The sequence below is a fragment of the Liolophura sinensis genome, chromosome 5, assembly GCF_032854445.1.
Source record: "Liolophura sinensis isolate JHLJ2023 chromosome 5, CUHK_Ljap_v2, whole genome shotgun sequence".
Classification (NCBI taxonomy): Eukaryota; Metazoa; Mollusca; class Polyplacophora; order Chitonida; family Chitonidae; genus Liolophura; species Liolophura sinensis.
Window position 1 is genome coordinate 4,669,093 of NC_088299.1, and position 24,612 is coordinate 4,693,704.

Below are 24,612 nucleotides of genomic sequence, written 5' to 3' on the forward strand. Positions count from 1 at the left end.
GGACTCTGAGGGGAAGCATGTAAAAAACTTTTTTCAGAATGTATGAAACCTTTTAATAAGGAGGAATTGGGTTAAACACTGTGATGCAGGCTGTAAAAACTAATGTAGACACTAATAATGCATGAGTCCGGTGCAATATTTTTCAAATGACTGTTTCTGAAAATATGCATAAGTGTTGATCATCGCTTCAGAGTTCAACAAAATAGACCGAATAGCGCGCTTGTTTCTCTCGGGTAGGAATTCTAACGATAATTTGGGGAGTCAACCCTTTGTGGTCAAATCCAGCACTTTTTTGTGGAGATGTCGCTCTGACAGATCGGCGTGGAACACCCACGGTTTCATGGGTGACGAATGCCTGAAAACTGCCGAGAAGCTAGGTTTGTCATGGTGGGAAGTGGCATCCAAATAAACCAACCCTCTGCTCGACTCTGCATTAGTTTTCACTAGGTCTTCCAGTTCCGGCAGTTTGACACCGATGTAGCTCTTGAAATTCTTCTCCGTTTTTCTTTTCGATTATGTAATTTACGTGGTACCCTTGATATGACGTCACACTCTGCACCTTGGGCATGAACCCGGTGTGGATCAGCTTATCATAGACCTTCTGATACTGTTTATGGTCAACCCGAAGCCCATCTTCCAGTCCTGTTTCCCCGGGAGCGATTCGAAAATACAGCGTATCTTTCGCCAGAGTCGTGCGAGCGGCTGATGTAGCTTTGTAGATGAGTTAATTTATAGCCAAAACTTTTCAGTTTCTTTCTGTGGCGTTCCACTCCTTCCTTGGTTAATCCGCTTTCAAAGGTGTAGTCCAGTTCCGAATGGCTTTCAACGCGTGACGTCATCACCGTGAAGTGCGTACCTCCTTGCGAGGAGTGAGCAGAGAGCCACGTGATTTTCTGCTTCTGGAATTTGGCAGCGTTGACGAAAGCGTTCAGATGGTGTTCTCCCAGCTTCAGTTTAATAAGCGGGAACTTGGAGTGAGAATCGTATCTAAAGTCGGTCAAATCACTGATAAAAAGGTCCTCGGTTGGCCAGTTTTTGACAGATTTGAAAAGTTTCCTAGACTCGTGGCGAAGCTCTGCATGCCGTTTTTCCCTCCAGAAGAAGCACCCACGAAACTTGACCTCTGCGTTCTCCTCGTCTGAATCCGGAATGGTGGATAATCATATCGTCCGTGTGGTGATCTCCGTTTACCCACAATTCCCCTGTGCTCTTCACGACAAGTCCCGCGCCGTACCACGTGTCGCTGTGTTGTACCAGAGCAATGCTCGGCAATTTTCGTCATCCTCTTCATACTGCGTGAAGTCAACAGTTTGAATGTCCCCGACCCATCCAGGCATCGCATAAAACGCATGATATCAAAGACGTTGGAGTGCCAACCGAGTGCTGAATCGATGACAAACGGGCCTAATGACTGGTATAATCCTGGTGAATGCTTTGGCTTTTTACTTAAGAGAGACGCCACCTCATTAGCTGTCAGAACTTTCTTGTCGGAAACTCGCTTTCCAAGACGGGTATGCCACATTCCACACGTATTGAGGATGGCCTTCTTTACGTAAGTCTCATAACTATTGCCAGACACCTCCACAATGACTCTACCCAAGATACTGTAGTCGATATTAGAATACACACTTTTTGTTCCTGGACTGAAGTCTAGTTTTCGTCCCAGCATGAATCTGATGATGTGATAGGGCGTAGCAGCGCCTGCCTCACTGGCAATATTTGGCACATCGTTACCCTTTGACACATAGAACTGATTCAACAGAGGGTCAAACATTGGCGCCTTCGTAGCATCCCAGCCGGACGTATGACGCAACAAATGCTCCACAGTGATGTCGCAAAACCCGTCGGTCGGCCATGTGAGTGGTGTTCCATGGTTTCAGCTCATGCAAGATACCTTGGGTACAGAAAACGGTCTGCTCTAAGTCAAGTTTTCCCGCCTCTACCAGACGCAATATGGCGGCGGCCGTTAGGGTTTTTGAAAAACTTGACGATGGAGAAACGGACAACGGACTTCCCAATGTGGATTCTTCTTCCAGGGAAAAACCTTTCGCATGAACTAATTTCCCGCCAATCATAACGCCAATGGACCCAGCCTTGTAGTTATACTTCTCCAAGAAGGCCAAAAATCCATTATCAAAGGTTGTTATGTTTCCATCATTCTTTTCACCGGAAGATAACAAGCCTGTAAAGAAAGAAAAAAAATAGTTCATAAACCAAATTATTTGATATAAATAATAGTAATCATCAGTTAACTGCATATAATACTGGTGCATCAATAGCTACAAATATTATCACCCTTGAACCACTCTATCAAACACAACAAATATTACTGTAATATACATGTATGTGTAATCACGCTTGCTGAAGGTTGTGCCTTAAAAGATCGATTAACATGAACTCTAAAACGAAGATTGTGATATTATGGGAAAGTTATGACCCCCTCTCCCCCCCCCCCCCCAAAAAAATGAAATTTCGTTCTTGGGGCATATTTTTATACATGTATGTACATTTTCCGTCCATGTTCAGAAGATTTCAGAAAAGATGGCAGAGAAGGCTGGGAATGAAAAGAAATAAAAACTGTATTAACTGCATTCACACAATGCGCCACTTTCTGAGTCAAACTTTAAAGCCTCCTCACAATGCTTAATTTGTTTCCACTAAAAGTTGAAAAGTTTATTTTCAGACAACATTTATGAAGTGGTCAAACAAAAACACAGATAAAAGCTATCTTGCTTTTGTTGGTGTTGCCACTATACTGAACAACGTTTTTGCCTAGCTTTGTTTTTCCTGTGGTATTAATTCGGTTTTAATTTAGGACATATCTCCTTATATCACCAGTCTCAGTAACACTGCTGGAAAATGCCACAATCGAGAACACCGTGCAAACAAAGAGCCATACAAAGTTACGGACAATTACCAGACAGTACCAGCGAAGACAATATACTGCTGAAAAATGCCGTATCGAGCACACTGTGCAGACAACCTAAAACCTTATAACGCTACGGACAATTACCAGACAGTCCAAGCGAAGACAATATATTGCTGGAAAATGCCATATCGAGTACACCGTGCAGGCAACCTAGAGCCATACAACCTACATACAATTACAAGACAGTCCCAGTGAAGACAATATATTGCTGGAAAATGCCATAGGGCCTATAGAGTACACCATGCAGGCAACCTAGAGCCACAAAACCCTACGTACAATTACCAGACAGTCCCAGTGAAGACAATATGTTGCTGGAAAATGCCATATCGAGCGCACCGTGCAGACAAACCAGAGCCATGTAACGCTGTGGACAATTACCGAGCAGTTCCAGTAAGGGCAATATATTGCTGGAAAACGCCAGCAATCGTTCGGTCAGCGAAGTGTGGTGTTCATGTATGTAGATTGGAGAAAATGTGACAATATACGGATGATAGAGGACACAAAGGCATCTCCTCTGCTGAAGGTTAATTGTATGCAAACATCTTAAGATGAGGCTGCACTACACGTTGTACATGTTGTGTACTCTCTAAAAAGAAATGTGTACAAAAATACACAATATGTGTATCCCAGGCACATACAAATTGCAACCTGTATACATCATTCTAATGTACGTACACTTATAATGTGTAGGGGACTACCTGTGATACACATCGCGAGCTACATAAACACGTGTATGAAACGGTGCATGTTTCCTTTTGAGAGTATTTTTATACTAAAAAAAAGATGCAACGCTAAAATCTTTTTTTTTTTCTTTTTTTGTCTTTTCGTGTTTATAACTCTAATATTATCAGGATGTCTCATCCGTGCACATTTTATAAAACGTATATGTAACGATGCAGACGGGCTGTATTGACGTTTAGGCATTCCGAAAGCAAATTAGGAAGGCGACGCGGTGGTGCGACAATGCGCCATTCCCATTTGACTGCCCATACTTGCGGGGCTGAGCAAAAATTTTGATGCTCAGCCAAAAATATCAGTATGTAACGACGTGGATCTTTTAGTTGGCGATTGTCAAAAGGATGACGGACACATTTGTAGCGGAGCGTAAACTTGAAAACTTTCCAGAATACACACTTATTCGAGGCAGCATATCGAGGCTGAATACGATTTAACACCATCATAATAACTGGTAATCGTAGCGAAAAAAAAAAGTTTCACAGAAAGTTATACTTGTGCGCCATTTGAAGCAAGGTGAATACAGCACATGTATATTTCCTAGAAATCAGCTTATAACCGGTTTCACTACATCAACAAAGAGAGGTTCCAACATAAGGGTACAAGCTCGAAAGCCTATACATGCCTAACACAGACCGAGGCCTTATAACCCACGGGTGTGTTGCGTTAAAGGTTTAAGGTTTCGAGGTTATCTTTACATGGTAAATATCAGGGGAAGTGTGAAGTCACGTAAGTTAAAGCTCACGGAGCGCTGCTTGCATGGCTTTCATGACCAGCACTGAGGAAGGTAGACATTAGTGTTGGAATTGTGAAGATGAAAGTGCCACAAAACTTATGCTGTCGGGTTCAACGTGTTGTATAGTTTTGTACAGTTTACCTGCAAGGGCTTGCTTTTTGAAAGTAATAAAGTTGTCTATTGAAATTATTAAAGTTGTCTTTTGAAAGCACTGGTAGACAAAAATGTTGAATTTTTATCAACGGTTCTTTTTTGACTTATTAATGAAGCATGGTCCGCGTGTGTGCACAAAATGGAATGCTACACACCCTCGGATGTACGGGGTGTACACGACTAATTTCAGGGAGCAATGTTAATTTAGTTATTTAGACTGGCGTTTCTTGACGCAGCACTCAAGAACACTGCACTTATACGATAGCCGGAAAGGAGTGAGTTTGTGCTTGGGGTTTAAGGTCGTATTTAACAATTTTATCAGTTTCGTCATATGACGACGAAGGAATCCTTACAGAGCATGTAATGTGCCTCCTTGTTGCACGACAGATTTCCACCGCTCTTTTATCTAGTGCTGCTTCACTGAGACGACCTACCGGAGGCAAGTAAGCCGCCCTGCCTGAGCCATCATACTTATACGGGTCAACCAGTTGTTGACACCAAGCCAGGAAGTTACAACTTCCTCTTTTAAAGTCTTAGGTGTGATCGACCCAGGATTGACCCTGGATCCACCGCTCGGCCGGAAAGAAGTAACTGCCCACATTCATGTAATGCACAAAACTGTATGTTTGACCTAAAATTTGTAACGAACTCTTAGGCAAGTAATGGTTGTAAAATATGGTTGCAAAAGACTTTTGGTGCTGAAACTTATATTGTCCAGTGGGAAAATGACTCGAAAAACCGAGCCATGGATGAGAGTTTAAGTCAAGTACAGCTGGATTACGTCATAACAAGAACTTTTTTGAATTAAAATAATAACAGTTGCAATTCTTTTTTTTCTAATTACCCAATTATATAGAGAATAAGCGTGATAAACAGGAATCATTGGTGAATTAACATTGACATTTATCAAGTGTATGGTGCCGTCCTCAGGGCACTGAACATGAACGCTCGATGGCCTATCTCGGTGTATCTCCAACGGTTTCATACGACAGAGGGCAGCAAATGCGGAAACTAACTCACGGTATACTCACATTTTCAGGCTATGAATTGTCACATAAAGACAGAAAGATCGCATTTTGGCTAGAAACATTCAATATATAGGGCAACACTGTTTTCAAATTCTATAATGTATAACTCTATGCAGGCACGAACAATGGATAGTAAATATACGAGGTGAAATTAAATCTTCTATACAGCTCAATTTCTCCGTCCTCTGAGGACGTATGGTTGACTGATTGGGTCAAATCGACAAATGTGCCTGCTTTATGTACTTTTCACTCACTTATATGGACGAAGTACGCTTCGATCCACACGTGAGTGGGGTAGGGTATGATGTGATGGGTCCCGTGTAGAGAGATAGAAAAAAAAGCATGCATATTCATCATTTGATCCACTACTGATGAGAAGGATGTAAATGTCAGCAATATCCTGCCTAATTACAGTGAGGAATGTGCTCATCGTATAAGATATACACGTACATACGCCCGAGTCATTGTGTCATTTGCAAAATAAACAGCCGCCCTTGGAGATGAGAGACACCTAATTACTTGTCGCGATGGGTAAACTGGCGTAAGGGGAGGGGGGAGTGTTACACACATGTGATAGCCCCTAGCCTATATTTATTCTTCTCCAAAAAATACTGCATACATCGGGTCGATGCGGTGCTTCACAAAAGAATCTATCCGAGATGTACTCTGCATGAAAGTCACTATAAGCGCAGAGATTTCAAAAGATGGAAGTACTGTTTTACATGCAAAATATACAATCATTCCCGCGAATGGATTCACAGCTATCCATGTGTGTATTGTTATATTACAGCTTGTTTATGACTATCTTGTTCATTGTACGCCTGGTCATAATTTGTCTGATCTTTACACATTTGTGTGTCTTTTTACTTCCTAGATTTAAAAGATTGGATTGTGTCAGGCTTGCGAGAAGAAAGGGTTATGCTTTGTGAATCTGTTGGAAATACAAGTTTAAAACGGGGCCTCCGTGGCTCAGTCGGTTAAAGCGCTAGCGCAGCGTAATGACCCAGGAGTCTCTCACCAATGCGGTCGCTGTGAGTTCAAGTCCAGCTCATGCTGGCTTCCTCTCCGGCCGTACGTGGGAAGGTCTGTCAGCAACCTGCGGATGGTCGTGGGTTTCCCCCGGGCTCTGCCCGGTTTCCACCCACCATAATGCTGACCGCCGTCGTATAAGTGAAATATTCTTGAGTACGGCGTAAAACACCAATCAAAAAAAATCAAAAAAATCAAGTTTAAAACTGTACATGCGTCTTTGTTTGTGTACGTAAGTATGCAATAGTATACTATGTGTATACCTATCCACCTTGAATGCAAAGTTCTGGGTTCGTCTGCGTTGAGTGCGAAACCCTGATGTGACATGAATGGTCAAGATATGGTCAGGAAAGTCCGCCTTACATTCCTATACAGGTTTCAGTTTCTATCACGCGTTTAAACTTCTATCACATAATTCACATAAGTGATTTCTTTGCCCTTCAAGAGAAGATTTAATGTTTAGGTTACCATTCAATGTAGCCTTGTAACCCACTAACGACAATATGTTTAATTGCAGTGTGTGTCTCAAAATGAAGGTTTACCTCAGAATCAATGACCAAAAACCATACTAGATTGTACCTTTCCTTCGTCATGGGCGATATAGCATTATAGCTACATGTATGAGAGCATATCCAGTTATGCTTATGTAAATAAACAAATTTTAAGTTTATTATTATTAGGAATATAACGGTGGAAGTCTACGTATATTACAGCGAATGGGTACAAACTTGCAAATAATTACATGTCCGGCATTGTTATTAGCTTGTGCATAAATGCCTAACTAGGTGAACTTCCACATTTATCACTTACAAAGTTACATATGTCAAGTTTATAGACGGAATACCAGGTATCCCAATGCGCACCTCGCCAGGCAGGCCCATCCTTGACCAACATCTTAACTAAAAGCCATCGCCAAAACCAACAAGAGCTGGATTTGAACCCACAACCTCATGCAGTTAAACTCATAACGTGTTTGTTGTTGCAGGTCATATCTTGGTTCAATAATTTTATAATAACGATAGACTCATATCTACCATAATCTCATAATCGCATTACACACGTGGGTAGGTATATCATATTAATTAATGCTATTCATCCAATGCGGGTTTCATTCCCATACCGAGACCATCCTATGCCTTAATTCTTGCCGCGCTAGATTGTGGAATAATGAACGTACCTTGAACAAAGAATGTCCATACGAGCAGAGCGCTGAGTGTCCAGCGAACTGCTAGTTGACACCGTACCTCCATATTGTGGTTCACCTGAGCTCAAGTACGGTATAATTCCAAGCAGTGCGTTGACGAAGTTCTTACTCCGTTATCACGGTATCATAACTTTTTAAAGATTTGCTAAACTCCATGCCCTGTGACCGAAAAATGCCGTGTCTCGTCCCAAACACCTCTAAGTACTTCCGTGTGTCTGAGCCTGTGCTGTCCTCTATCCCCCCAAACACCCGTCACTTGTTATAATCTAACCCCCAGCTCCTGGCAGTGACGCTGCGCAGAGTTTAGAAGGGGTGCACGACGAATAAAGAAAGGTGCTAACCTCCGCATCGGGACACAGCTCACCCAGTATGAACCCCGCCACTGTCGTCAGCCAATTCAGCACAAGCTGCTGTATGACTTCGATCACTGTGAACGCTGAGTTTACTCTCTGCAAAAAGGCTGAACAACTTACTTCAGGACCGCTTGTCCTGATCGCTACAACAAAACATAAGCCTGATGTTTTACTTCACTTGTTCAAATGACATTTGCAAAAACATGTCTGTCCTTATGAGCATATTGCGAACTGATGATATATTCCCTTCCCCGATCTGTGTCACTGTTAAGGTCTACTGATTATCACAAAAAAAGGTTTAGACATTTATCTGTGTGTACATACACAAGTGGAATCATGCGCTACTTACATACGCATTTGTAGACGTATCGCCCGTCCGTGCACAAAAATATCTTCTCGTGAGTGCATGTTAAACGATTCGGGTCACCTGTAAAATATTGCTTGTTGTACTTGTATCTTAAGCCTTCGTGGCTTAGGAGAGTCATTGTTGAGGTGGCCTCTGGCTGTAGACAATCCTCGTCAGGGAAATAAAGCATTAAAACTTAACAATTCAGCTCATTGAGATATCAATTCTCCTTATATTGTTTTCTTCTGTATACACCAAAGCCTTATAAATAGAAATTATAATAAAATCCCTATGAAAATACGTAGCATTTGGCTCGAAATCTTTACGTAGGCGTCTTTGCAGGTGAGGAAGTTTAATTTGTCTGCGCGATCAGTTATTTATTGTTATTTATTTGATTGTGTTTACGCCATACTCAAGAGTACTTCACTTTCACGACGGCGGCCAGCATTATATGGTGGGAGCAAACAGGGCAGAGGGTCGGCTTATGATCGGAGAAAATGAGACAAACCACGGCATGGGTCATATTTTATGCTCGGGCGAAGGAAACAGGATTCGCCTGGTGTAAACCACCGGCCTTTGGCAATTAACTGTCACACTTACACCGATGTGCAGAGATTATATCTGGCACCGAAAGAGTTCAAATGAGCGTAAAAGGACGGCGGCTTCCGTCTTCGTCGTCCTATGGATGATTTGGTAATCGTTCCTTTCAGGAAGACAGTGTTCATTTCATTTATTTATTACTTTGTTTATTTTGTATATTTATTAGGATTTAATGCCATTCTCAAGGATAGTTCACTATAGTGACGGCGGTTAAGTCTTACACAGTTGGAGGAAACCAGAGTGCTCAACCATAGACCTTTACCGAGTGTAACTGTATGGGGAACCTTTTCACTTTTGCGCGAGCTCTATGTGTATGTGTGTCAGACGAATGGAATAGTAAGTGATTTCCACGCAGTGAACTTCATGTAAGACCATACTACACTCAAAAAGTTAATCTGTTAATTTTAACAGAAAGTCTTTTGTCTGAGTGATGCTACAGAATGTATTCTGTTATTATAACATATATTCTCTCATATTCAACGTACTATCCCTTTAGTCTAATAGAATCTTTATGTTGAATTAATAGAATATGTGTGTTATATTTAACAGAAAAATCTGCTGCAATAGCAGAATGCATTCTAGCATCACCAAGACAGCAGACTTTGCTAAAAATAACACATTAATTTTTTGAGTGTACAAGCGCTGTCGACCGCGTGATGTCACAAATGCAACGAGGACAGTGAAGTCATGGGGGTGGCGGGGGTGGGGGGATCTGTAGGGTTGTATTCGAATGCACGCAGTTGTGTGACTCGAGTGCAGCATTCTCGTGTGAGCTGATACGAATGTGTATAAGAGCTGATGCGAATGTGTATAAGAGCTGATACGAATGTGTATAAGGGCTGATACGAATGTGTACAAAAAGGTGGTGCTTTATTTTAATCGTTCTTGTTGCACCCGTTCCAAATAAAATCTCATTCGAAACCTCGCTCTCGTGAGGGATCAACACGAGAACAGCGATTCGAATACGCCCTAGGATTCCCTGTCCAAGATGAGATTCTCTAAAACTTTGATAATAGGTTATACCGGTATTATAACTTTGCTCAGTTGATAAACCCCCGTGTCCTGTAACCAGATTCCCTATCCACGGTGAGATTCTCCAAAACCATGATCGTATACGTACTAGCCATTGAATGCTATAGTCATGCAGGTCATTTAAAGACAAGCCTCTTGACTACTCAGCCACTGGGAAAATGAAATTCAACACATGAAACAAACATACAGATAACCATGTACATGATGTATTGGAAAACGACATGCGCAAACGGCCACGTGTGCGTCACCGACCTCTTATTGTCTTGTGGGACCTAAAAAAGCGAGATCGGGCCAATCCACAATTTCCCTGTACTAGGACGGGGTTGAACCCACGCCACCTTTGTCCTAGCCACAATAAGTCATGCGACTTATTAGTACTTATTTAATTCATCCGTCTTAGAACATTCCTTGCGCTTTTCCAACATCATCATTGAAAACTGCTGACTGCTTTTCTTTGTATGATATAATTAAGACGCACAGCATAAAGAAAAACCAGAGCAGCAAGGACAACATGATAACCGGCAAATGGTCTCACTTAACGGGTGAAAAATGGCCTTCTGTCAATTTACCTCAGTTACCCCTAGCACTTTAGCTAAAACGGAATTAGGTTAACGGCAATTTCTTTGACGTCACTGACCTAGAATTACTAAAAATACTGTGTTGTCATCACATTTAACATACAATAATATGAATCCGTCTAATTTTCATGCTGTATATACTTTTTTAGTTCTGTGGTTGTTTGTGTTGAACGTTGTGATAGGAATCCCCCTTGCAATTACTGACTTGGAACGCCGGTTTTGACTTAAGGGCTGTTATAGGAATGCCTGTTTTGATGCCTAGACTCACAATCACTCGGCCACGACTCCCTCCATAACCCCGTAACGACCATCTGTACAGAGCTTGTCCATTTCTTTCGATCAAACAATGCCATCTGTTTCCACCTTTCGTCGCTCTGTTGAAATGAATTCACTGCAGAGTATATACACAAGAATAGAGGCAACAACTCTGTTCTTTGGATTAAACAAGTTTATTTTTATTACGTTGAACAAACATCCCAAAGCCAAGGAGAGCACCATTTCTTATCAAAACATAAATAAATAGGAGATCTTCTCGTTTCTACGTTTCGTCAATTGAGTATGTGTATACCTGGATTGAAAAATTGGATACATGTCCTAGCCGTGAACACTGAGTAAGTATTTCATAGGCATGACAGAAACTAATATAGGAAAATAGAACATAATATAACAAAGTAGGAAACAATGAAATAATTAATGTGTAAAGGAAATGTCATTTTGGCTTATACACGCTACGTTTGGAGATTCCACAAAAAGCAATTCAAAAAGAGCTTTGGGGCAATGAAAACATATGCTATGAAATTATTTCTTGGCTGAAGGGAGATAACTTCTACGCTTCATGTATGCAAAACAAAAAGTGCTTTATCTATACAATGCACGGAATGAGATGTTGTATACAAGGGTTAGATAATATTAAATACGCTATACGTAAGATTTTTGTCAAGTTGACCTGCGAAAATTCAATCGAAGTTTTGCTATTAGTTGCCTAATTCACAAAATATGAGCCTCATTTTTGCATGTTTTACTGTTTAAAATCGGTAAGTTCTAAAAAAATCTAAAGCGGGCCGCACTATAAGTTTTTCACACTTTAGAATCATTTTAACACTATACCTTGCAACTCTACACGTCCGGTATTTACGGACTAACTATGGCAATAATTTGAGCTATTGTTGGTAAACACGGAAAATTGGATTTGATTAGCTAACATCTCCGGCATAGCTTCTTACAAAAACACACTGCCGTATGTTTGGAAAGGTGATGTCTTTGAAAAAAGCATGGAAAAGTGAAAAGCTGGTTGATCAGTGACTGGAGCTATATATATGCTATGATCAGTGGTAGAGACCTTCGTCTGAAATGATGAACCGGGCTGCCCCACTGCCCCACATGAGAAGAACTTCTTGCATTAGAGCAAATTTGTAAGAGGGGTTTAAACATAGCCCAGCCTTAAGTCAGCTTCTGACTGGACAAAGTTCTTGTAAATAAACTGGCATCAGAATGCATCTCTGCTGTGAAAACTTTTAACTCCTGCTTTAGCACACAATATATCCAAAGATAACTTACAAAATCAATAAAAAAAGTATGACGATTACTTTATACAAGCATGCATATACGTTGTTTTGATATTAATCATTAAAAGTATAGCAATCACTTGTCTGGTGTTGCAATGAATGAATGATTGTGGCTTAATGTTAATCTGGCAATATTGCAGCAATCAGCATGGCTAGCTGATGTAACAAAATTAAAATAAAAAATTATCCACCAAATCATTTTGTCAAGTCTGAGCATGTTGTAAGAGCAGTGCATCCATATCATTATTTATAAACCCACAGGTATGTAATTTTGGGCCTGGGTGGCTGAGGCGGTTAGCACGCCAGCGCAACGCAATGACCCAGGAGCCTTTCACCAATGCGGTCGCAGTGAGTTCAAGTCCAGCTCATGCTGACTTCCTCTCTGGCCGCACATGGGAAGGTCTGCCAGCAACATGCAGATGGTCATGGGTTTCTCTTGGGTTCTACTCAGCTTTCTCCCACCACAATGCTTACCGCGGTAGTGAAAGTGAAATATTCTTGAGTATGGTGTAAAACACTAATCAAATAAATAAATCAAATCAAAGTATTTATCATCATTGTATGTATCATTTAACTGTAGCTATACTGGCATACACTGAACGGCTTCCTTTCCTGAAGATGCACAATCTGTGAAGATACTATGTTTGCTGAATGATTCAAAAACTATTACCTGAACATGATACAACTATTGTATAGTTTTAGTCTTCACTACTAGAAGAACCTATGAGCAAGGCTATTCCCTTCTCCAAAAAGAACAAAAGGCTAGAAATATGTTCTATCCCTCTCTATCTGTGATGCAGCCAGAGCATGTTGGGGGGTGGGGTGGGGGGGGGGGGGGTAGAGGAATGCTGCAGCTAACTGAACATGTATATTCAAAATTCTGACTCCCAAATTCCCATTTAAAAGCTTCCACGGATGACAGATTTCCAAACAATTCTGAGATCAAAGTGTGTTTTGGCCGGCTATTTTATATTCACATATTCCTATTTTATATTCACATATTCCTATGTTATATTCACATATTCCTATTTCATATTCGGATATTCCTATTTTATATCTCACAAATGTTAATGTCATGAACTGTCCCACATGTACCGTGTACAAGGTTAGAGAGTAAAACAGCCAGTACAGCCTGAGACATATAATCTTTATGTGTGCACATTATATAGATGTATATCATAAATGTGTGCATATTAATAACATATGTGTGCATGTTACATATATGTATGTGTAAACATACATCTGTCTAAATATTTCATGTACATTGACAGTAATACACTGGCCGCTATGTGACAGAGATTCAAAGAACAGACCAACACTCATTTCATTCCATGAAAAGAATGAAAGTGAAAAGATAGCTACCATGCCACACAGGCTCAAACAGGAGTGTACTTGTACCTACAAAAATAATGATAGAAACATAGAAAAATACAAAAAAAAAAACCAAAGAGCTACCAAATACGTATTTACCTTGCACCTTGCTGCAGCCATTTTCATTTTGTGATTAATAACTTATTATACCTGCCCTTTATACAGAATTATTAACAACAAAATATCACTACTTGACCTGACAATAGGGCAGTTATTTTAATACACTTATTATATTGAGAAAATGGTAAAAATAATAAATTATATACATGAAATAATAATCATATTTGGCTTCATGTGTTATTAATGGCACTTACATGCACCTTCAATACAGACTGCTAAAAAAAAAAAAGTTAAAACTTAAAAAGGTAGACAGCCGTAAACCTATAGCGCAGGTGTAAAGTAGGACAAATCACTTGTAACCCGTTCACAATGAAATATTAAAAGCACGTTTGGCACAGTCTGAGGAAGCTGTTTGTATGGCCATCATTAATAGATCTTCCAAAATGTTTTTATTGGGATTTCACAAAAGTTCTTTTGTGAAAGAATTTTTCTCTTAAAATGAATTTCTTTTAAATCCCTATATGTTTAATTAGACAGAATAAAAAATAAAACAGAATTTCCACCAAATAATCCTATTTTTTGTAGCATCTGGTTATGGCCAACACAATATTTTGTAAGCACTGCCTAGTTTTCCTTGTGTATTAATGGTCATGACATAGTAATATTCTTCCAAGGTTGCTCCACATTCCTCATATCTAGGCCATGCGTTGAAAAAGATTTTTTTTTTACATCTTAGCTAATGGAAAAGATAGGGATTTCAAGAAAAATACTGTATTTCATCAAAAGTTTGGCATAGAAAAATGCACTTTCAGAAAGACATAAAAAACATAAAATGCTACTTTTGATGTCAACACGTGAGATTTTCTATGATCTATGAATCTTTGAGATAAACCTATTAGGTGAATGATTCAATCAGAAGCAAGTAAAATGTGTGACTTGAAAAATGCTAAATTTTGAGTGAAATATAGTAATATTAAGAGAAAAATAAAACAAAATCAGAAATTCCATCAATCCCGATAAAAACTTTTAGAGTAGGACCCTATTTTGGTTATCCCACAAACGTATTTTTAATGATGGCCCTACTCATGTTTAAAGCGATTCATCCCTGATTTAGTGAAGAGAGTAGTTGCTCTTGTGTATTTTGCCTGACATAAAGGGATTAGGATCAGGCTCTTCTGTCATCAACACAACTTTCACCCACTCTTTGACTTTAGTGGACTTTCGAATGGCATCAATAACGGTTTGAATGTAGAGAGAATCTTCAAACGTGGCCGCCCTGGATACAGGACCAATGCACCACTTCTGACGCTCATCCTCTTGTTCAAATGCTTCTCGCATCGCCTCTATGAGATGAATCATTCCCTTCAAGTAAGGAGTTGGTATTGCATGACGAGTCTTCTCGCAGATTCCATATCGTTCCTCCTCTTTAAAATTGATAGGATCGAAATGAATAAGTTCCTCTCGCAAACCGTCGTTTTTCTGTCCATATAGATCTGCTCCTTTCGCAATAAGCCGCCCTTTTGTCCCACAAACCAATATTTCGTGAACAAACTGTCCTGGCATGTGCGTATTCAGGGTGATAGTAGCACAAGCTCCTTGGTTCAACTCCATTTGAAATGTGCAAAAATCATCACTGGTTATCTCCCTTATACCACTTATCTTTTCTGTCTGTTTGGTGTAGGTTTTCAGCATCCCATGCACTCTGGTGGCAAACTGTTTGGTTAGAAAGGAGATGATGTCGATGATGTTACTTCCCAGCGTGTTCAAAACTCCACCGCCCATCATCTCATCACACGTCCAATCAAATTTATCCTTCATGAGGCTGCCAAAGTGAACTCGCACCTCACAGATGGTCACCTCTCCCAAATACCCATCCTCTATTAGCTGTTTCATTTTGATTAGTGTGGGAAGAAAACGAAGTCCATGGCACAAAAGGGAGAGAACTTTTGGGTAGTACCGCGCCCCGCTGACCATCCGAAAGGCGTCAACTTGGCTGGGACCTGCTGGTGACCCACAGAGAACATGTTTGCCGATTCCGAGGGCTTTGACAGCAATGGGCCACTGAAGGTGAGGAGGACAACTGATGACAACTAAATCCACATCCTTGTGCAGTAAAACCTCATCGGCTTTGTTGGTGTGAAAGGGAATACCCAATTGTTTTGAGAGATCCTCTGCCTCAGCTAGTGTTCTGCCCCACAATGCCACAACGTTGAACCCGCAAGATCGTAGGATTGGCACAAGGCAGCGAATAGTTATGGTATTCCCAAACACGCCAATGCCAGGCAGCATCTTGGTGGATGGTCTCAAACCCTATTACGCATCCTGGCAAAGGCAAAAAAAAACATAAAGTCTTAAGTTTACAAGTAGTCAGAGCTACAGAGACGTTGAGAGTCCAAAATTTAAGCCCTTGTTCTATTTCTGTTAGCGGAATTATGAAGAAAAATTAAATTCTTAGAAATGTACTGTGGCTTGTTCTATATACTTATCATCTGAACACATACATCCCATTGTAAACTGATGCGTATAAAACATTACAGTGCTTACCAGTCAGGTACCAGAACTTCTTGCATTATAGCTCTTAATCGTTATTTCATGTGAGATAGGTGCATTTGTATTACACTAGATGACTAATGTCTTTCAAAGATTGAAACTTGATGTATATCAGTAACAATACCAGTACTGCAATAAATCTTGTTCTTTAACAAAACTGATTCACAACCCTTGGTCGCTCTACAGGAGTGCTACATATATGAAGTGCTCTAAAGTATTAATAATATTTGAGAAATGTCAAGCAGACACAGTGTTAGCCTACTCATATAATATACACGTAAGTTCCTTCTTCCTGTTTCTGGCCATATCGGTACCGATATAGAATAAGTAACATTTTAATGCGATCGGTCATAGATCGTCAGTTGCAAATCGTGACAATTCATGATATTCAACAACTTAAAAAAAGTTTATTTTTAGTCTGAGTGAGGTGTGGATTGTAGCATATCTGCTACAACCATTTTAATGATGTGACAACGGATGATTTACGTATGTATTCCTTGCACATTGAATGAAGTCTTAATCACAATGCAATTTGGTCATCAAGGTTCACGAGCTAAGCTTAACGAATTTAACAAGCAGAAATTGTGGATACGTAGCTGTTCTTTGTACGCCATAAACTTTGAGACGCAAAATAACAATCATTTTTCACGTTTTAAAAAACATGAGGCACATAATTAGCATTCTTTCGGATTATCTTCCCTTTACGCAAAATTAACAGCGGAAATGTAGTCTTTTAACCACGAATTCCACATGTTCCCAGCCTGTTTAAATAAGAAGATTGCACTCAAGCCAATGCAAACGGAGATATGCTATCACAACAATTATTTATAACGTATAAAAAACCTTACAACCATCCACCTCCTTCCAAAATGTTGACTTTCACGTTATCCGCATCTAACAGATGGCGCTGCTGATTGAATTGGTTGTATTAAAAGTCAGGAAAAGGAATGAATTCGGAAACAAAAATAACCAAAATTCGCCGAGAGCAAATGGATGTGAAACTAGGAACTTGCCTTACCATTCAAGCCACATTATCATTTTTAAAAATCTGATTTTATTACTTACGAAAGCTAAAAATTATGTCTGATCCTATAGGCCCTCAATGTGACTCTATTATATTCTGTATTGGCACTGAGTGATATCGCCATGTCTTTCATTCTCGTCGAAAACTACCTACCTCTCAGCAACAACTGGATATCACCAGAGGTCCGTTACTTTTCAGGAAAAGGACATGGACTTATGATATCATCCAAAGCAAATTTGGTAAAGGCCACATATGGGCTTACGTGGCTGAAGTGGTTAGTGTTCCAGCGCGAAGCAATGCGTACGGCATAGATCCCGAAAAGCAGTCAAATAGATAGGGCCTACCGGTAAACGAATAAAGCCAAATAGCCAAGACATCGATTGCTGTTAGCCTTTTCTTAAGTCATAACATAAAATGTTATTTTCATTTCAGTTTTGCCTACAGTGTTATTAAGAATACTAATTCTTGTGAAAAAAATATTGTTTTTAATGTTAATTGCTGCGCTCATTATATGTGATTTTGTTATCAGGGCCCATGCCCGACATAGGCCTATTTACAGGTCTATAGGCCTATTACGGTGGCATGTCAGGCGTATTATCGTGTTCCACTTATCAACAAGGATTTATAGGTTTTACTATTAAAAAATTTAAAAAAAAAAATTTTAAAAAAGTTTAAACAAATAATATAACCTTAGTTATGCTGGAAGAAATGCACAAGCATACCAAAATGGCCACATTCATTTTGTCCTGACGCGCTTACAGTAACATTAAACCCGCGCTCATATGGCTTAAAAGTAAAACAATGCGTCTGCGGAAACAGGTGCGTTCTCGGGTTAGACCTCTAGAAATAAAAAATTAAAACTGATAGGCCCCCCTATAACATGGCGGCGCTTTCCATTTTCTCAATGTGCGCGATTTCGCTTATTTTGAACGGCGATATCTCTGTTATCTATGTTTATAAAAAGACTGAGTGTGGTAATACTTTATCGAAGTATATAATCATTTGATTATAGTCCCTACCGGTATATACAACAGCGAATTAATGCATATACAGAAACAAATTAGGCGAAATTGATAAATATACGGCTATAAACTTGGAAAACGATGAAAAACATTTTCTCTGTTGTGGAAATGTTTCCTCTAAAGTGGAAACGTTTTCTCCGCGATGATTCTCCTCAAAACCGTATAAGATGGCGATAAGCCATATGGTGCGCAGTATGTCAACATCTGGATACATCTAGGCCTACATGTATGTATACGCAGTAAGGTATCTTGTGAGGTCATACTAAATATGTATGGTGTTATATTTATGTATAATGAGTTCGGAATCTATTTGTTTGGTCTCGATTGCCGATGTACGAAGCCTGCCAGTGAGAATACCCGTACTCTGACGACACGAGCTGGTAAAATTTCTATAGTTGCATTTACAATTCTAGTCAATTAAATGTAACTTTCGCTTATTCGGTAAGCACGTGTGTGTTCAAACTGCGGGCTTTTGTTTCCATTTCATGGCTTTTAGGTGGCATCAACTGTCATATTTCATTTCCAAACCCATTGGCCTGCATGTACATTGTGCTGCGCGAAAACCACATTTCATTCCTTAAAACTGCACTGACTGTATGGGTTCACGCCTCTCGCCTATTTCATGCCTGAGGGAGACGTTGGATATAAACTCATTGCAAATCATTAGAATTTAATGTCGCGTGATTAGCGCATTTCAGGTCCAATGATTTATTCGGAAAAACTAACCGCTATGACCTTGGTTTATTGATAAATGTCAACTGAGTGCATACTACATGTCTGGTTATGATTGCTTCGTAACTACGTGTTCAGAAGCCATATCACGCATTGTAGGTTTATATTATAAGTTTTCATGTATATAGTGAAACTGAAAATAGCCAGCATGAGTATAACATAGTCAAGTAAAAATGCAATGCGGGACTGACGCTATACACAAAATAGATGCAAATTGCAGTAAAACACATCGTTTTCTGTTGTAGATCATGTTGAATATAACATGCAGTCAAATTAAGATGGAATGGGAGTCTGTTTGCATGACGTGTTACGCAAAGAGAGGCAAATTGCACTAAAAAAATCGCTTATTGCTGCACATCATTTCGTCTAATGAAGAACTTGACAGTAGATGAGTTCTTTATTATGTCTTAAATATTATTCAAGCATGTATACGGGGGAGGTCTATCAGTAGCCTGGGGATGGTCGTGGGTTTATTCGAGCTCTGCCCGGTTTCCTCCCACCATAATGCTGGCTGGGTCGTATAAGTGAAATATTCTTGAATACGGCGTAAATCATCAGTCAAGTAAATAATATAAGTGTTCAAATATTGCCGGGTTGTCCAGAAAGTTCGCCAGTTTATTGCCAATGATGGTTTTTATCTGCAAGCATGTGCCCTCCGGTTTCCTCCACCTATCAAACTGATCGCCTTCCTGTAAATGAAAATTCCTGACTACAGCGTTAAACTTGAATTAAATAAATAAACAAGTAAATTTTGTCTTTCCTCCGTGAACAGATCACCAAACCATCCACATAAAGGTTGGCCAAGTTAGATACCGCCATCTTGTTTAGCTCTTTCCAACAGATAATTACCGGGAGTCATCAATAATCACATTAGTAAGTTCTCAAGCGGACCATACATCAATAATACATTCATCCCGTTATCTCTCTTACCCACTAGAATCCCAAGGATTCTACTTGAGATATCATCACATTAATAACAAGTGACACGGTCACTGACTGCAAAAAAATGCATTCTTTATGAAGTGAATTTATTCGCACATTATAGGCCGAGGTCCTAGCGGTCAGTTCACAAGAAGAAAGGGATAATTACCATTCATTGACAACATTATGCCACTAATTATTTTATTATATTCAAAGTCATCCTCATTCTTGTATGTGGATGACTGCATGGTCTTTCCCTCTGGAAAAAAAAAATCATTTTCTTTGCTGATCGTTCCGCGAAGCGAGAAGCGCGGCCATCTTGTTACAACTTTCCATGCACGCAAGGGCACATGTCAGCGACCATTTTTTGTTACATATGCTGTCTTTCTCTCCGATCTTACAAGGGAACGTCATCCAGCAACCTGCGGATGGTTGTGAGTTTCCTTCTGGCAATGCCAGATTTCCTCCCGCCATAATGCTGACCGTCGTTGTGTATACGGAGTAAAACACCATTCTAATAAATAAATAAATAAATTAACAAATAAATTTTTGTCGCCTGACGCTATTCAACATTTGAAAGATTTATTCAACATGCTATACGGGTGTGAGACCTTTAGTCTTCAGATTTGAATTAGTTCACCTATTATAGTTTTAATTTACAAGTTGAACTTTAATCTTCTACCTAAAGGTCTATCTCTCAGCATTCATGTAAGCGAATTGAAACAAATGAACTCGCGGAGATTCTGTTAGTTTAGCATTCACGTATATATTCTAAGACTGGTATATACATGTACATACATGTGCATGTTGAACTGGACGGCCAGATTTACCCGCAAATATGTCATATACGTACGTAGTACATTTCCCATCAACCGACTGCTATAAATTGAATCAGACAGGTACAGATTTGTCTCCAATCATACGTGTAAAAGCTCCGCAAGAATATGATTGAGCAAATAAGTAGATTATTTGATCAAATAAAGCATATACTCTATAGTCCTGGAATAGACTTCGTACCCATCCTCTCTTTGAATGAAATAACGTATATGCCAGAGAAAGACATAATGCGCCAGTACCCAGTTGTTAGCGGCTTACTACCATATTCAGTATCAACTTAGTTCCTTGTTGCCTTTGTTAAACATTCATGATTTTAAATGTTACTGTTACAACTGAGATTACAGCATGCATCATATAGCTTATATAGGGTTGCTGTTTAGTTAGGCGTTTCAATTAGTTTCAGGTTTAGTGTTCGTGTTAATATTAGGGTTGGTGTTTTGAATAGCATTAGGTTTAAGTGTTCGAATTAGTATTATTTTTAGGTGGTCAGATTACTGTTAGGGTTGGTGCTCATATTACTATATAATGTAGGTTTAAGTGATCGGACTAGCATTAGAGCCCAGATTAGTGTTACGATTAGTACTCATATTAATGTTAGCGCTCAGATTAATGTTTGGGTTAGTGCTCAGATTAGTGTTAGTGCTCAGATTAATGTTACGGTTAGTGCTCATATTAGTGTTAGGGTTAGTTCTCAGATTAGTAATATAGAGGATTAGTGCTCAAATTAGTATTAGGTTTAATGCTGTTAGGGTTAGTACTCAGATTAGTGTTAGTGGTCAGATTAGTATAAGGGTTAGTGCTCTGACTAGTATTAGGGTTAGCGCTAGAATTATCAAAAGGGTTAGTGCTCAGAATAGTATTAGGGTTAGCGCTAGAATTATCAAAAGGCTTAGTGCTCAGAATAGTATTAGGGTTAGCGCTAGAATTATCAAAAAGGTTAGTGCTCAGAATAGTATTAGGGTTAGCGCTAGAATTATCAAAAGGGTTAGTGCTCAGAATAGTATTAGGGTTAGCATTAGAATTATCAAAAGGCTTAGTGCTCGGAATAGTATTAGGGTTAGCATTAGAATTATCAAAAGGCTTAGTGCTCAGAATAGTATTAGGGTTAGCGCTAGAATTATCAAAAGGGTTAGTGCTCAGAATAGTATTAGGGTTAGCATTAGAATTATCAAAAGGCTTAGTGCTCAGAATAGTATTAGGGTTAGTATTAGAATTATCAAAAGGCTTAGTGCTCAGAATAGTATTAGGGTTAGCATTAGAATTATCATTAGGGTTAGCGTTAGAATTATCATTAGGTTTAGCGTTCAGATCAGTACTGAATTTAGTGTTCATTTTTTATTTATTTATTTAATTCGTGTTTTACGCGGTATACTCAAGAATATTTCACTTGACAGCATTATGGTGGGAGGAAACCGGGCAGAGCACTGGGGAAACCCACGACCCTCCGCAGAATACTGGTACACCTTCCCACATACGGCCGGAGAGGAAGCTAGCATGAGCTGGACTTGAACTCACAGAAATTTTAGCACTGGCACGCATTTTCTTTGTCACAATGATTTTACTTTCGGCCTTGATTAGGCTTCACTGTGTTTGGCATGGCTCTATTATATTCGAACCATGGAACATACAGTGTTTGGGGTGTTTTCTTTCCAGTTAATATATCGCATGGTTTCAATCCAATTCCTAGACATTAATATTTTTTTTTTTAATTTTTTTAACTCCATTGTTCATACTGATTTGATGGCAATAAATGCATGGTCGACAGCGCATGCGCTTTTGCATAAAGTTCCCGGAAGACCACTTGCTATCCACCGCAAGTAGCGCGCCAAAGGCTGGTGTCAGTTATATAAAACTGACAGTCATCGCATTTAAAAGGAAACTGGTTGTTTCTATATCTAACATCCCGCTATACAGCCATCAAAACAAATCGAATGATTACATGTATTCCCATCTTTCTTGCTCCACATACATGCATGTATGCATTTATGTATGTTTGCATGGGTTATAACGTCGTACTTAACCATTTTTCAGTCATATGATGACGAGGAGTCATTAGGTGTATGTACATATATTGTGTCTTCTTGTGACAGGGCGAGTCCATGCCGCCAAAGTGCTGCCGTCACTGGAGTATCATGCCGAAGACAACAGGCATGACACCCCACCCTATTCACATTATGTTGACACCGGGTCAACCAGTCTTACTTCCTTGTTCTAACCTATCAGTACTGAGCGCGCAGAGAGATCCACATGTATGTATAGACATACTGGTATGTATAACCAGACCATGATCGCTGCCATGCATCAAACAGTACTCAGTCTGAGTGATGTATAATACACATGTGTAAGCCTCAGATGTTGTCTCCTTACCTCATATATATATATATATATATATATATATATATATATATATATATATATATATATATATATATATATATATATATATATATATACGTGAAACTGAAAACGCATATAGATAGATACATCTATCTCCACGAACAAGACAGCCTCCTGCTACTGGATGTATATACTTGACCTGATATACACACAGTAGATATATTCAAACGATCGATAAAGTGTCTCAAAATGACGTCTGCACAAGCTGTACCTTCGGGAAGAGCTAGACTTGTCTTCTCTTTATATAGCTATATACAGAACGTGTTGCTCAGCGTACATACGGTAAGAAGCACGAGTTTGTTATGTTATGGGAATTATCTGATGTCGTAACGTACCTGTAGTGTTATATAGTTATAGCGACGTCTATCGCGAAAGCTTTGTCTACACATCCTGTTGTAAAATAACATGGTCAGTCGAAAATCTTCTCCTGCTCAGGAGCGATTCCGGTATTGTAGTTGGCCGGAAGCGTACACTGTAAATTCTCTTTCCTAGGGAGAATATATAAACTCGTACAACGACATCTTGCCGTTTCTGCGGCGAAACGAAATACGGGAAATAGCAAATAGCTGGACAGTTAACATGTACTGTGTGGTTGATGCTTATAAGGCTTTTCTCATAAACACATATGCTATAAATTTCTAAAATTCTGTTATGTTGGATCAGTCAAAATACATCAAGGTTAAGTCTTTTCTAGAAAGAAGAAAAAACTTCTTGAAAACTAGGATTACTTCCAAACCTATGTTGAAATTACCGTTGTGACAAAATGATATGACCTACATTCCATTAGAAATAGGGCCTAGTTTTTAAAGATAGCGTCAGGGTACACTGAATATTTGATATGTTGTATGCAAGAGTTTTGATAGGACATTGACAAATTTACTACATAAATAATAAAAAAGATCAATGTAAACTGTAATCGGACAGCCCACAGCGAGTTGCACATATATACGGATGATAGACATCACCGTGCTCGTATCTTGCCAGAAAGGTTGCCTCGGCAGTTCTGTCAGACAAAGGACGAGTCTATGTAATGATTAGTACTGAATCACCTTGTCTAAGAAAAAAAAGCGTCATTAATAATAAAACCGTTGGCTATCGCAGTTCCTAAAAATCGAATGTACATTGTTTGTGCAATGTTTGCGCAATCAGGCATTAAAGAGCACGTGGTCAACTCGTTGTATAGACAGTTGCAGGAGAGTACATGACATGTCAGATCTGAACGTTAAGTTAATGTAGCCACAATCGATATCAGCAAGGTTATGGTTAGTGCAGTGTTAAGTAACAAATGCAATGCTAGAAATAAACACGTGTAGCTACTCTTGAAAGTGATGTCGGTACCTTCCCACTGTACGTAGGAGGGTTTTTTTTAAAAAACTAATTGGATGGGATTATATTTATTACATGTTCTCG

General features: G+C 39.4%; 2 protein-coding genes across 2 annotated transcripts; both read right to left on the reverse strand.

Annotated features, from left to right (window-relative positions):
- Nucleotides 1–15: 15 nt before the first annotated feature.
- On the reverse strand, nucleotides 16–8,070 carry LOC135465733 (uncharacterized). The gene is given in 7 exon segments (XM_064743054.1): nucleotides 16–508; nucleotides 510–638; nucleotides 640–1,098; nucleotides 1,100–1,275; nucleotides 1,277–1,834; nucleotides 1,836–2,182; nucleotides 7,788–8,070. Coding segments are annotated over 7 exon segments (1,989 nt in total). The 5' UTR covers nucleotides 7,861–8,070; the 3' UTR covers nucleotides 16–261.
- A 6,287-nt stretch (nucleotides 8,071–14,357) lies between these two features.
- Nucleotides 14,358–17,170, reverse strand: LOC135465850 (glucose-fructose oxidoreductase domain-containing protein 1-like). Its single transcript, XM_064743212.1, has 2 exons — nucleotides 17,118–17,170; nucleotides 14,358–16,041 (listed from the first exon to the last, which is right to left on the reverse strand). The coding sequence occupies exon 2, from the start codon at nucleotides 16,006–16,008 to the stop codon at nucleotides 14,830–14,832; it is 1,179 nt and encodes a 392-aa protein (XP_064599282.1). The 5' UTR covers nucleotides 16,009–16,041; nucleotides 17,118–17,170; the 3' UTR covers nucleotides 14,358–14,829.
- Between the last annotated feature and the right edge of the window lie 7,442 nt (nucleotides 17,171–24,612).

Coding starts and splice junctions, on each gene's coding strand:
- LOC135465850 (XM_064743212.1), bottom strand. CDS start 16,008: ATGCTGCCTGGCATTGGCGTGTTTGGGAATACCATAACTATTCGCTGC.